This window comes from Stenella coeruleoalba (genome assembly GCF_951394435.1).
Source record: "Stenella coeruleoalba genome assembly, chromosome: 7".
Classification (NCBI taxonomy): Eukaryota; Metazoa; Chordata; class Mammalia; order Artiodactyla; family Delphinidae; genus Stenella; species Stenella coeruleoalba.
Genome location: NC_137153.1, coordinates 35059263 through 35073239, shown reverse-complemented (window position 1 = coordinate 35073239; position 13977 = coordinate 35059263). Strand labels below are relative to the sequence as shown.

The 13977-nt window shown below is 36.9% G+C and overlaps 1 protein-coding gene across 3 annotated transcripts in view; it reads right to left on the bottom strand.

Moving 5' to 3' along the window:
* The window catches only part of ZNF169 (zinc finger protein 169), a 51714-nt gene that overhangs the window by 18926 nt on the left and 18811 nt on the right, over positions 1-13977 (bottom strand). For all 3 annotated transcript variants that reach the window (XM_079925788.1, XM_079925790.1, XM_079925789.1), the window contains exons 3-4: positions 2608-2734; positions 2027-2122 (exon numbers count right to left, since the gene is read on the bottom strand). In XM_079925788.1, the coding sequence (XP_079781914.1) occupies positions 2027-2122; positions 2608-2734 (223 nt within the window). The remainder of the gene's footprint in view (positions 1-2026; positions 2123-2607; positions 2735-13977) is intronic.

Below are 13977 nucleotides of genomic sequence, written 5' to 3'. Positions count from 1 at the left end.
CAGTCCCAGGTATTTATCCAAAAGAAATAGAAGCGTATGTTCACACAAAGACTTTTCATGAGTGTTCATACAGGCTTTATTTGTATTCATCAAAACTGGAGACTACTCAAATTTCTTTTAACAGGTGAGTGGCTAAATAATTGTGATATCTATATTACTACTCAGCAATAAAAAGACATGAACTGTTGATACGTGCAACATTATGGATAAAATTCAAAATAATTACGTTAAGTGAAAGAATCCAGTATGTATTCTATATGATTCAATTTATATGAATTCTAAAAATGCAAACAAATCTATGACGGAAAGCAGATCAGTGGTTGCCTGGGTATGGGAGGAAGGGGAGGACTGGGAGAGGCAGGAGACAGAGATTACAGTGAGGCACAAGGAAACTTTGGGGTGAAAGGTATGCTCAGGATATGGATCATGACAATGGTTTCATGGCTGTGTAGATGTCAAAACTTACCAAATTCTACACTTTAAATATATGTCGTTTATTACACTTTGATAATATACCTTATAATTATCCCTTAACTATTATACCATAATAACGTTTTTCTATTATACTATAATTATAGTTTATATAATAGTTCTTTTTTAAAAAAGAAAAAAGCACTGAGTTTGCTGTAAAGTACAAGTACAGATATATGGTTGTACTTAGAAGCAAATAAATAAATAAATAACAAAACAAAAATAAAATGCCAGGAATGTTGAAAATAAAAGAATGAAAAAAAAAGGCAGAAATTTATCCTTACCTCCCAACATTCACATAAAACTAATTCCACTTGGATTAAAGACCTAAATGTTCCCAGAATGTGTATGGAATTTCTACAAGTCAATGACAGAAATGGCCCAAATCAAAAGTAGGGAAATACCCTGAACAGTCAAATCACAGAAAAGGAAACACCAATGGCCAATCAACACAGGAAGAGATGCTCTTGCTCACTGGAAAGCAAAACCCATATGAGATTTCACCACAAACCTAACAGATGGGTGAAAAATGTGAGGATGTGGAACAAGAACTCATCACCGCTGCTGGGAGTATAAAATGGTGTTGAACAGCTTCAGAACACAATGTGGCAATCTAATCAAGTTGAGGCTACCCATGCCCATGAACCAGCCACTGTGCTCCTAGGTATGCATCTTGAGAGAAACTCTCGCATGTGTTTCCAAGGAGGTAGCAAGAATATACAGCAACATTATTTCATAGCCAAAAACTGGAGGTAACTCAAATGTCCAAAAGAAGGGACAAAATAATTCATCTGCATTAAAATATTCATATAATGGAATCATATATAACCATTTTTAAAAGTATAAACTAAACCTACACATTTTAATATGAATCTCACATAAAACTGGTGAAAAAAGGCATGTTCCAGAAGGAGGTATACAATATGATACTATGTGCAGAGAAGTTTACAGACATGCAAAACAACTCTCTATATGGTTGAAAGACCTGCTGAATGGTTAAAAGGCTAAAGGCAATCATGGGCATGCTAATGCAGAAGTCGGATTCTCAGGGGTGGGAGGAGTGGGACATAACCAGGGGGTTGTCACCTGGTCTTATAATGGTCTATTTCTTAGGCTGCAGAGAAGGCAGATTGGCACTCGTATAATTCTTCATACCCTGTTGTAATCTTAAATAACCCATCACTGAAGAAACAAAGTAATGGGGTAGAACCAATGCACAAAAACGTTACCAGGTTACTGGACAGAAATCTAGCAGGGTAGATGACTTAGTCTCAGAGGATAAGTGCTATGTTAAAAGTCAGGCCAACTAACAAAAGTTCAAGAATGGGGAGATCCTAGAAGTGCTGGACAAGGGACACCAAATGAGCGGAGTGTGGCTCTATGGGGGAGGAAAGAGGGGGTTGCCAGGGAAGCCCTCTCTGGGCTGAGTGGGATAGCATAGAAGGGAGGCCTGCAGAAGAGCTTTCTCCCCAGAAGCTCACAGATGCTCCTCTTTCCTCACCTGCTAAGCGCCTCACTGCCTTGTCTCCTTGTATGCCTGGTGTTTCCTACTTACCTGGACAAAGGTCCAGAACACTTTCACTCTCCTCTCTCCAGGGCTCGTCCCCTTGCTCCAGTTGTATGATGAGTTTTGGTTTAGGAAAGGCGATTCCTACTCACAGGGGAAAAAAAAACAAGGTGATCTTGGGTTAGTGACTTAAGAGGCTATCACAGAACTTGGACTCAGCTGGGGAATGCAATGACTAAGAGGGTAGGGAAGCATGGCAGGGTAGGTGGAGGGGGACAAAGTTTCTCTGAATGCTGAGAAAAGATGACTAAGGGGAGGGAGGAATCCTGGATCTAAAGGCAGTATATGATTCTCCCCTGTGCTTGAGTAAATACAAATATTCACCCATTTGAAGCAAGATCACTTTGGAGGAGGGCCCAGCCTTGGAAGAGGCCTGGAAATGCAACATCATAACCTCCCAGCAACACACACACACACACATAACTTCACTATTTCCATCTCTATAGAATCCAGATATTCTCTGGGTGTAGGGAAAATATGTTTCTTTCTAAGCCCAAAGAATGGTGGCTGCTCCACAAAATCTTAAGATGCCCACAGGCAGTCTGAGACATGAGACAGGCCAACCTTACCCAGCGACACCATATGGCTGTAGTTCTCCAGCATTACATCCCGATACAGGGTCCTCTGAGCAGGACTCAGTAGCTTCCACTCCTTTTGGGTGAAGGCCACAGCCACATCCTTGAAGGCCATTAATGCCTGTAACACAAACACATCCCTGCTCACCCAGAAGCCACCCATGCCCACTAGTCAACTTAAGCTAAGCCGCTAACCAGAGCCATGGCAGCAATAAGGCTAGCGTGGGGCACGCGGGTGAGATAGAGAGATAGATCCTGCTTTCAACCTGAACCCTTTTGCCATGCGTTCAAGACTACTAATCCTTCTCCCACATTGCTGGTGGCTCTATTCAGGGGTTCTCTATTCTGTTGATCTTTATGTCTATGATGCTGTGAAAATCACAGTTTTGATTACTGTAGATATCCTGTAGGTCTTGAAATCAGGTAGAGTGTTTCCTCCCCCTTTATTCTTCATTTTAAAGATATTTTACCTATTCTAGGGCATGTGCCTTTCCATATAAATTTTAGAATAATCTCATCTATATCTACCAAAAAACCCTGCTGGAATTTTGACAAGATTTGCATTAAACCTGTATATCAATTTAGGAAGAAATAACATCTTTACCATGTTGACTCTTCAAATCTGTGAACATGAGATGTCTCTCCATTTACTGAGATGTTCTTTGATGTCTTTCATCAGCATGTTGTGGTTTTCAGCATACAAATCCTAAGTAGGTTTTGTTTAAAAACTGATCCCTAAAAATTCCTTCATTTTTCTTTTTTTTAGTGATTTTAATGGTATTATATTTTTAGTTCAGTTAAAAATGATATAGATTTTGTTCATTGCTATGATATAGAAATAAATTGTATGCTTATCTTGAATCCTGCAACATGGCTGAACTCACTTATTAGCTCTAGGAGTTTTTCTTCTCCTAGATTCCTTAAGATTTCCTATATAGACAATCATGGTATTTGCATATAGGGACAGATTTATTTCTTTCCTTATAATCTATATGTATTTTATTTCCTGTCTTGCCTTACTATAGAACTTCTAGCACAAAAGTGAATAAGAGTGGTGGGGGCTTCCCTGGTGGCGCAGTGGTTGAGAGTCCGCCTGCCGATGCAGGGGACACGGGTTCGTGCCCCGGTCCGGGAAGATCCCACATGCCGCGGAGTGGCTGGGCCCGTGAGCCATGGCCGCTGAGCCTGCGCGTCCGGAGCCTGTGCTCCTCAACGGGAGAGGCCACAACAGTGAGAGGCCCGCGTACCGCAGAAAAAAAAAAGAGTGGTGGGAGCAGACATCCTTTCCTTGTTCTTCATATGAGGAGGAAAACATAATGTCTCAAAGCATTAAGAATATTGTTCCACAAAGATACCACATCACACCCATTAGGATAGCTATTACCAAAGAAACAGAAAAAAACAGGTTTTGGGAGGGAGTGGAGAAACTGGAACCTTTGTGCACTGTTGTGGAAAAAGTAAAATGGTATGGTTTCTGTGGAAAAGAGTTCAGCAGCTCCTCAAAAAGTTAAACATACAAAAAAAAAAAAAGTTAAACATACAATTTACCATATGATCCAGCAATTTTAATCCTCAGTATATATACCCCAAAGAATCAAAAGCAAGGACTCAGATACTCATACACCAATGCCCATAACAGCATTATGCACAATAGCTCAAAGGTGGCAACAACCCAAATGTCCATCAACAGATAAATAGATAAGAAAATGTAGTACATATATACAAAAAACTGTACATTATTCAGCCTTAAAAACGAAGGAAATTCTGATACATGCTACATCAGAGATTAGCCTTGAAAACATTATGCTAAGTGAAATAAGCCAGTCACAAAGGACAAATATTGTTTGATTCCACTTATAGCAGGTACCTGGAATAGGCAAATTCATAGAGACAAAGTAAAACAGAGGTTACCAGGAGCTGGGGGGGAGTGGAGAATGGAGAGTTATTATATAATGGATAGAGTTTCAGTCTAGGAAGATGAAAACGTTTTGGAAATGAAGAAAGGTGATGACTGCACAATGGTGTGAATGAACTTAATGCCAACGAACTGGACATTTTAAAATGGTGAAAATTTTGTTATGTATATTTTATATTTAAAAAAAAAAAGAATTATGCTACTTATAGATGTTTTTGTAGATGTCCCTAATCAAGTAGAGGAGTTCCCCTGTTTCTATTGTTCTAAGGTGTTTTTTTCCCCCACAAATGGTTATTGAATTCTGCCAAATACTTGTACTGAATAAACTGATATTAATATAATCATGTGGTCTTTCTTCTTTAGCCTGTTAATATGGGGGATTACACTGATTGAGTTTCAAATATGAAACCAGTCTTGTGTCCCTGGAATAAATCACACTTGATAATGGTGTACAGTTATTTTTATATATTGTTGAATTCAATCTGCTAATAATTTAAGGATTTTCATGTCTATATTCATGAGAGAGGTTGAACTGTAGTTTTCATTTTTCCTATTATCCTTGTCTGGTTTTATCACCAGCATAATATCCATAAAGTGAATTAGAAAGTGTTCCCTCCTATTTTCTGAAACAAAAATCATGTAGCACTGGTGTTTAAGTCTCCTTTAAAAATCTGGCAGAATTCCACAGTAAAATCACCTGGGCCTATAAATTTCTTTTGTGGAGTTTTTAAATTATAAATTGGATTTTCCTAATAGTTATAGCCCTGTTCAAATTATCTACTCCATATTGGTCAAGTTAAAGTACAACAGTTTGTTTTTCAAGGAAACCAGTCCCGTTTCATCTAAGTTGTCAAATTTATGTGTGGATATTCTGTTGATGGCTACAGAGTACGTAGTAATACCCCTTGTTTCATTCCTGATACTGGTAATTTGTGTCTACCCTTTTTTTCTTAGTCTTGCTAAAGTTTAGTCAATTTTATTGTTTTCAAAGAATCGGCTCTTTATTTCACTGATTTTCTCTATTCTTTTTATTTTCAATTTCATTGATTTTTGCCTTTATCACTATTATTTCCTTCCATTTTGTTCTTCTGAGTTTACTTTGCTCTTATTTTTCTAGGTTCTTGAGGCAGAAGCCTAGATTATTGACTTGAGACTTCCTGTTTTCTAACATATACATTTAGTGCTACAGGTTTTTCTCGCAAGACTGCTTTAACTGCATCCCACATACTTCGATATCTCATAGTTTCCTTTTCATTCACTTTCATGCAGGTTTTTTTATTTCCCTTGAGATGTCATTTTTGATGCCCAGATTATTTAGCAGTGTGTTATTTTCTAAGTGCTTAGAGATTTTTCTGTTAACTTTCTCTTATTGATGTCAAGTTTGAGTCCATTGTGGTCAGACAACATACTTTGCATGATTTAAATTTTTTTAATTCATTAAGGTAAACAAATTTTTTTGTTTCATGTGTTGTTTTGTGGCCCAGAATATATCTATCTTCATACAGTCATCCCTCAGTATCCACAGAGGACTGGTTCCAGAACCCCCCTTCAGATACCAAAATCCACAGATGCTCAAGTCCTGTATATTAAATAGCATGGTATTTGTATATAACCTCATACATCCTCCTATATACTTTAAGTCATCTCTAGATTACTTATAATGCCTAATACAATGTAATGCCATGTAAATAGTTGTAAATATAATGTAAATGCTATGTAAATAGTTGCTGGCACACAGCAAATTCAAATTTTGCTTTTTGGAACTTTTGGAAAAAAATTTTTTTTTAATTTTTGATCTGCAGTTGGTTGAATCTGCAGATGTGGAATCCATGGATATGGAGGGCTGACTGTAAGAATATGCATTTTGCTATTGTTAGGTGGAACGTTCTGTAAATGTTGATTAGAGTCTGTTGGTTGATGGCGTTGTTGAGCTCCTACTGATTTGGGGTCTAATTATTCTATATAACATTGAGAGAAGGGTGTTGAAGTCTCTAATTGTTGATTTGTCTATTTCTCCTTTCAGTTTTCTCTTCACATCTTTTGAAGCTCAGTTATTTGATGCATACACATTAAGGATCCTGTCTTGCTGATGAACTGACCAATTTATCACCCTCTGTATCTGGTAATTTTCTTTGAAGTCTATTTACCTGATATTAATATAGCCACTCTTGCTTTCCTTTGATTAATGTCTGTATGATGTATCTTTTTTATGATTCCTCTTCATTTGTGAAAAATATTTTCATTTCATACAGGATTTGGCGTTTACAATTCTTTTACTTCAGTGCCTGAAAAACATCACACCACTTTCCATCTAGCCTCTCATTTCTGATGAGAAATTCACTACCATTCTAATAGTTTTCTTCCTCTGTAAGAAATGTGTTATTTTTTTTTAGCTGATTTCAAGATGTTTTCTTCATTTTTAGTGTTCAGGAGTTTCATTATAATGTATCCTGGTGTGGATTTCAGTGGGCTTATCATGTTTGGGATACACTCAGCTTTTTGAATCTGTAGGTTTACATCTCTTGCCAAATTTAGGAACTTTTCAGCAATTAATTATTCTAATACTTTTTCAACCCTGCCCTTCTTTGCTTCTTCTTCCAGAACTGCAGTAACACAAATGTTAGATATTTTGTTATACTCTCACAATTCTTGAGACTCTGTTCGTCTTTTTCCCAGTATATTTTCTTCCTGTTGCACAGATTGGGTAATTTCTATTATTCCATCTTACAGTCCAATAATTTCTCTGTTACCTCCAATCTGCTGTTAAGCCCATCTTCTGAACTTTTTCTTTCAGGTACATATTTCTCAGTTCTGAAATTTCCATATGCTTATTCATTACATCTTCTATTTCTTTGCAGAGGCTTTCTAATTTTTCATTTTTCTCAAGTGTGTTCTTTTAGTTCTGGATATCCAGTTGTCCAAGCACCACTTGTATAGACCGTTCTTTTTCAATTGAATAGTTTTGGCATCCTTGTCAAAAATCAATTCATCATACGTAAGAGGAATATTCTTCTGGGCTCTCAGTTCTATTCCACTGATCTATATGTTTATACTTATGGCAGTATAACACTGTTTTGCCGCTGTTTGTAGCTTGGAGCTAAGTATTGAAATCAAGCAGAGTGAGTCCTCCAACTTTCTTTTCCTTTTACAAGATTGTTTTGACTATTCAGGGTCCTATGAGATTCCAAATGAATTTTAGGATAGGTTTTTCTATTTATGTAAAACATGAATGGTACTTTGATAGGGACTGTATTGAATCCATAGATCACTTTGGATATTACTGTCATCTTAGCAATATTGTCTTCCAATCCATAGCATGGGAAGTCTTTCCATTTATTTAGGTCTCCTTTAATTTCAGCAATGTTTTGCACTTTTCAGTGAACAAGGCTTTTGCCTGCTTGGTTTATTACTGAATATTTTATTATTTTTGATGCTATTGTAAGTGGGATTTTAAAAAATATTTGCTGTTTGAATAGTTCTTTGAAAACGTACATAAATACAACTGACTTTTGTGTGTTGATTTTGTGTCCTGAAACTTCGCTGAATTCATTTTTAGCTCTAACAATTTTTTTGTGGATTCTAGGGTTGTATAGATTTGAGATAATGTCTGGAGGAAAGAAATAATTTTACTTCTGTTTGAATGTGGATGCCGTTTCTTTTTCTGCCTAATTATTCTGGCTAGAACTGCCAGTACTATGTTGAACAGAAGTGGCAAAAGCTGACATCCTCATCTTGTACTGTTTTTCAGGGAAAAGCTTTCAGTCTTTCACCATAAAGAACATTAGTGTGGATTTTTCATATAAGGCCTTTATCACGTTGAAGAAGTTTTCATCTATTCCTAGTTTACTGAATGTTTTTACCATGAAAGGGTACTGAATTTTGTCAAGTGCTTTTTCGTCATCAATTGAAATGATCATGCAGTTTTTATCCTTCATTCTCTGAATGAAGTATATTACAGGATTTTAATATTTTGAAACATCATTGTAAATCTCACTTGGTCATGAGTTACAGCATTTTGGTGAGGATTTTTGCCCCTATATTCATAAGGGATATTAGCCTGTAGTTTTCTTTTCTTGTAGTGTCTTTGTCTGAGACCTCTGTAGTCAGAGCAATGTGTCACAGAATGAGACAGAAAGTGTCCTCTCCAGTATTTTGGAATAGTTTGAGAAAGATTTGTGTTAACTCTTCTTTATCTATTTAGTAGAATTAACAAGTGAAACCATCTCATTGTGAGCTTTTCTCTATTGGGAGGTTTTTTAAATGACTGCTCCAATATCCTCACTAGTTATAGATCTATCCATAATTTCTATTCTTTCCTGAGTCAGTTGAGATAAACTGTGCATGTCTCAAAATTTGTCCATTTCACCTTGGGTAGCAAATTTGTTGGCATACAGCTGTTAATAGTATTCCCTTATAATCCTCTATATTTTTAAAAAATTGATAATAAAGTTTCCAATTTCATTTCTGATTTGAGTAACTTGAGTCTTTTTTGGTTAGTCAATTTAGATAAAGGTTTGTCAATTTTGTTAATCTTTTTAAGGAACCAACTTTAGGTTTTGTTGATTTCTCTATCATTTTTCTATTCTCTATTTTGTCTTTGCTCTTTTATTATTTCCTGCCTTCTGCTAGCCTGAGTTTAGTTGGTGCTTCTTTTTCTAGTTACATAGGTTATACAGTTAGGTTATTAATTTGAGTTTTCCCTTAATACATGCATTTACAGCTATAAATTTCCCTCTAAGCACTGTTTTCACCATATTCCATAAGTTTTGGTATGTCATGTTTTCATTTCCATTTGTCTCCCAAAGTATTTTCTACTTTGTGATTTTTCTTCTTGACACATTAGTTGTTTAAGAGTGTCCTACTTAGTTTCCACATATTTGTGAATTTTCCAAAGTTCTGTTATTCATTTCTAGTTTCATTCCATTGTGAACAGAAAAGTTACTTTGTAAGATTTCAATCATTTCAAACTTAAGACTTACCTGTGGCCTAACATATGGTCTATCCTGGAGAACATTCCACGTGCGCTTGAGTGGAATATATATTTTGCTGTTGTTGGGTGGTGTGTTCTGTACATATGTTAGGTGAAACTGATTTACAGTGTAGTTCAAGTTCTATATTTCCTTGTTGATCTCCTGTCTGCCTGCCCTATGCAGTATAGAAAGCTGAGTATTGAAGTCACCAACCATTATTGCAGACCTATTTTTCTCTCAATTCTGTCCATTTTTACTCCATATATTTTCGGACTATATTGCTATGTTATGTTTATATTTATAATTGCTATATATTATTTCTGTAGTGAACCTTTTATAAATATGTCTTTCTTCATTTTATTATCTTTTCCTAATTTAAAATCTGTTTTGTCTCATGATACAGCCATCCCAACTCTCTTTTGATTACTATTTGTATGAAATATATTTTTTCATCCTTTTACTTTCAACCTCTTTATGTCCATATTATCTAAAGTGAGTCTCTTGTAGGCAGTATATGTATAGATCTTGGGTTTTTTTTTAAATCCAAACTGCTAACCTAGGCCTCTTGATTGGGGAGTTTATTCAATTTATATTTAATGTGATTACTGAAAAGGAAGGATTTACTTTTGCCATTTAGCCTTTTGTTTTCTGTGTATATCTTTTGTTCCCCAGTTCCTCCATTACTGCCTTTTAAAATATTTATTGATTTTTTTCTTGTATTTTTTTCACTTTTATCATTTCTTTCATTTTCTGTATATTTTTAAGTATTTTCTTAGTGGTTACCATGTTAACATGTTAAGCTTGTAAAAATCTACTAACTTAGTTTCAATAGTATACAAACACTCTGCTCCTATACTTTTCCATCCCTCTCCCCTTATTTTGTAATTGTCCAAGATTACATCTTTATACAGTGTATGCCCATTAACATAGATGTATATTTTTTGTGTTTGCCTGAAATCATACAGAAAAAGCAGAAGTTATAAACCAAACAAAAAGCACAATAATACTGGCTTTTATACAAGCCTCTGTACTAGTGTTCACTTTTCTTTCTTATGGTTTAGAGTTACTATCTAGTGTCCTTTTCAAATCAGCTTGAATGTTTTGGTTTGGTTTGGTTTTGGGGTTTTTGTAGAGCAGGTCTACTGTTAATGAGCTCTCTCAGATTTTATCTGGTAACATCTTAATTTCTCCCTCATTCTTCAAGAATAATTTGCCAGATATAGAATTCTTAGTTGACAGTTTTTCTTCCAAGACTTAAAGTGTGTTATGTCTCTGACTGGTGGCCTCCATGGTTTCTGGTGAGAAATTGGCTGTTAATCTATCTGAGGGTCCCTTGTAGGTAACAAACAACTTCTCACTTGCTGCTTTCAAAATTCTGTCTTTGGGTTTTGACAATTTGGTGTGGATCTTTTTGAGTTTATCCTATTTGGAGTCTGTTGAGTGTCAGGGATATATAGATTTGTTCTTTTATCAAATTTGGGAAGTTTCTGGATATTATTTCTTGAAATTTTCTCTCTCCCCTTTCCTTCTGCAATTCCCATTATGTGTATGTAAGTAAACCTGATGGTGTCACACAGGTTTTTCAAGCTAATCTTTTCTTTCTGTTCCTCACAATGGGTAACCTCAGCTGAAATATTTCCAAGTGTACAGATTTAATTTTACCTGTTTAAATATGCTGTTGAACCCCTTTAATGAATTTTTCCCTTCAGTTATTGTACTTTGCAGCTCCAAGATTCCTATATGGTTCCCTTCTATAATTTCTCTTTATTGATAATCTCTATTGGTTCAAACATTGTTGACATATTTGTTGACCTAGTTCCTTTCGTTCCATGTCCATGGTTTTCTTTAGCTCTTTATGCATATTTAAGATAGTTGATTTAAAGTCTTTGTGCTGGGGCTTCCTCATGGATACTTGGTAGGCAGGCAGTTTAAAATGCCACAGTACTCTCCTGCCACAAACTAAGGAGCTTCTTTCTTCACCAAATCTTCCAGTTTTGACTAGATTCCAAAGTTGTATAGAAGTTAATTCTGACAGTTTCTGGCAGCCCATTAGTTGCTTTTGAGCAGGTACGATCATGGATTTCCCTTACTCTGTCATGTTTCATATCACAAAGTTTTTTTTTAAATTGTATGATTCCATTTATATGAAATATCCACAACAGTTAAAACCACAGAGACACAAGAGGGTTAGTGGTTGTCAGTATCTGGGAAGAGGAGCAAATAGGGAGTGATTGCTTAATGATAAAAATGCTGGAACTAGATAGAGGGGATGGTTGCACAACACTGTGAATGTACTAAATGCCACTGAATTGTACATATTAAAATGGCTAACTGGGCTTCCCTGGTGGTGCAGTGGTTGAGAGTCCACCTGCTGATGCAGGGGACATGGGTTCGTGCCCCGGTCCAGGAAGATCCCACATGCCGTGGAGCGGCTGGGCCCGTGAGCCATGGCCGCTGAGCCTGCACGTCCGGAGCCTCTGCTCCGCAACGGGAGAGGCCACAACAGTGAGAGGCCTGCATAACGCAAACAAAAACAAAAACAAACAAAACAAAAAAAACAGCTAACTTTATGTTATGTGAATTTCACATCAACAAAAAATTTTAAAGTCACTTTTGAGGAGATGTGTTTCCAAGGGCACTTTCCACATCCTAGTAGATGGCCCAGACTAATACTTTCAACAAATTGGAAAGAGATTATTCACAGGGCTCTCATGATCTTACATACACTGAATATCATCAGAATCTTCCTCATGTTCCTTACACTTCCTGGTGTCAACACTCTGATGTGGAGTCAGGCTCCATATGGGCTTAGCACATTGAAGTTTCCTACATGTCACTTGTATCTATGGCCTTTCTCCCTCTATCAGTCTTCTTGACATTGAACAAATCCAGAGTTTCACATTCACTGTATTTAAGGGTTCTCTCCACCCCTGTGAATTTTTACTTGTGTACTCTCTGATGCTTGTGAATTTTGACTAAAGGTTTTTCCACACTCATAACATTTGTGGGGTGCTATGGACTAAACTGTGTCCTCTCAAAATTCATGTTGACCCTTTATTCTCAATGTGTCTATATGTGGAGATATGGCATGCAAGGGATAAGGTTAAATGAGGTCAGAAAGGTAGGGCCCTGATAGGGTTGGTACTTTATAAGAAGAGACCAGAGCTTACTCTCTTTCTGATGCTGCTGTGTGAGCACACAGCAAGAAGGCAGCAGTATGAAAGCCAGGAAGAGAGCCCTCACCAGGAACCAAATCAGCCAGTACCCTAATTTTAACTTCCCAGCTTTGAAAACTGTGAGAAATAAATTTCTGTTGTTTAAGTCACCAGTCGATGGTATTTTGTTATGGCAGCCCTAGCAGACTAATACAGATTTTGGTACTGACAGTGGGGTGCTGCCGTAACAAATTCCTAAAACTGTGGACATGGCTTTGAAACTGTATGATGGGTAGAGATTGGAAGAATTTTGTGGTGCATGCTAGAAAAATCTAAGATTGACATGAAGGGACTGTTGGTAGAAATACAGACATTAAAGGTGATTTTTATGAGGGCTCAGAAAGAGAAGAGCTGAAAAGAAAAGTTCCACCTTCTTAGAGAATACATAAATAATCATGAAAAAAATGACGGCAGAAATATAGATGTTAAAGGACATTTGGTGATGTCTCAGATGGAAATGAGGAACAGGTTACTGGAAACTGGAGGAAAGGTGATCCTTGCTATAAAGTGGCAAAGAACTCGAGTGAACTGTGTTCTAGTGTTCTGTGGAAGGTTGAACTTGTGAGTAATGAGACTGGATATTTAACCGAGATTTCAAAGCAGTGTTAAAGGAGTGGCTTGGTTCCTCCTGACTACTTATGGTAAAATGTAGAAGAAGAGAGATGAAGTGAAGAAGGAATTGTTAAGTAAAAATGAACCCATACTGAAGATTGGAAAATTCTTAACTTATCTACATTGTAAAAAAAAGAGAGAGAAAACTTGTTCTGAGGAGAACACTGAGGGCATGTCTGAACAATTTGATAAGGTAATTAGTATGGGTGTGAACCATGAATTTAATCAGCCATCTCAGCAGAAGCCAGGAAGAGATGGACGTATACCCACAAAAACACTGCAGCTGGCACTAAAGTAGGCACAGAAAATGGGATGAAACAGGAAGAGTGTGAATCTGCCTTATCCTTCAAGGAAAGAGAGGCTATTCGTAAGTTGTCAGGGCTGCTAATCCCACCACAGGCCCAGGGGGCAAGGCTGCCACTCCTTGCTTACAGCAGGGCCCTCTCAGAAAGCCACAGAGGCAGGGTCACCCCTCTGGGCCAAAGGGGTACTGCCAATCCAGTGGGCCTGGAGAGTAGAACATCAAACCAGAGGGTTATTCTCCAGCCTTAGGATCTAATACAATTTACCTTGCTAGGTTTGGACTTATTTAGAATCCTTCACCCTATCTTCCTTCTGATTTCTCCCTTTTAGAATGGGAATGTGTATCCTA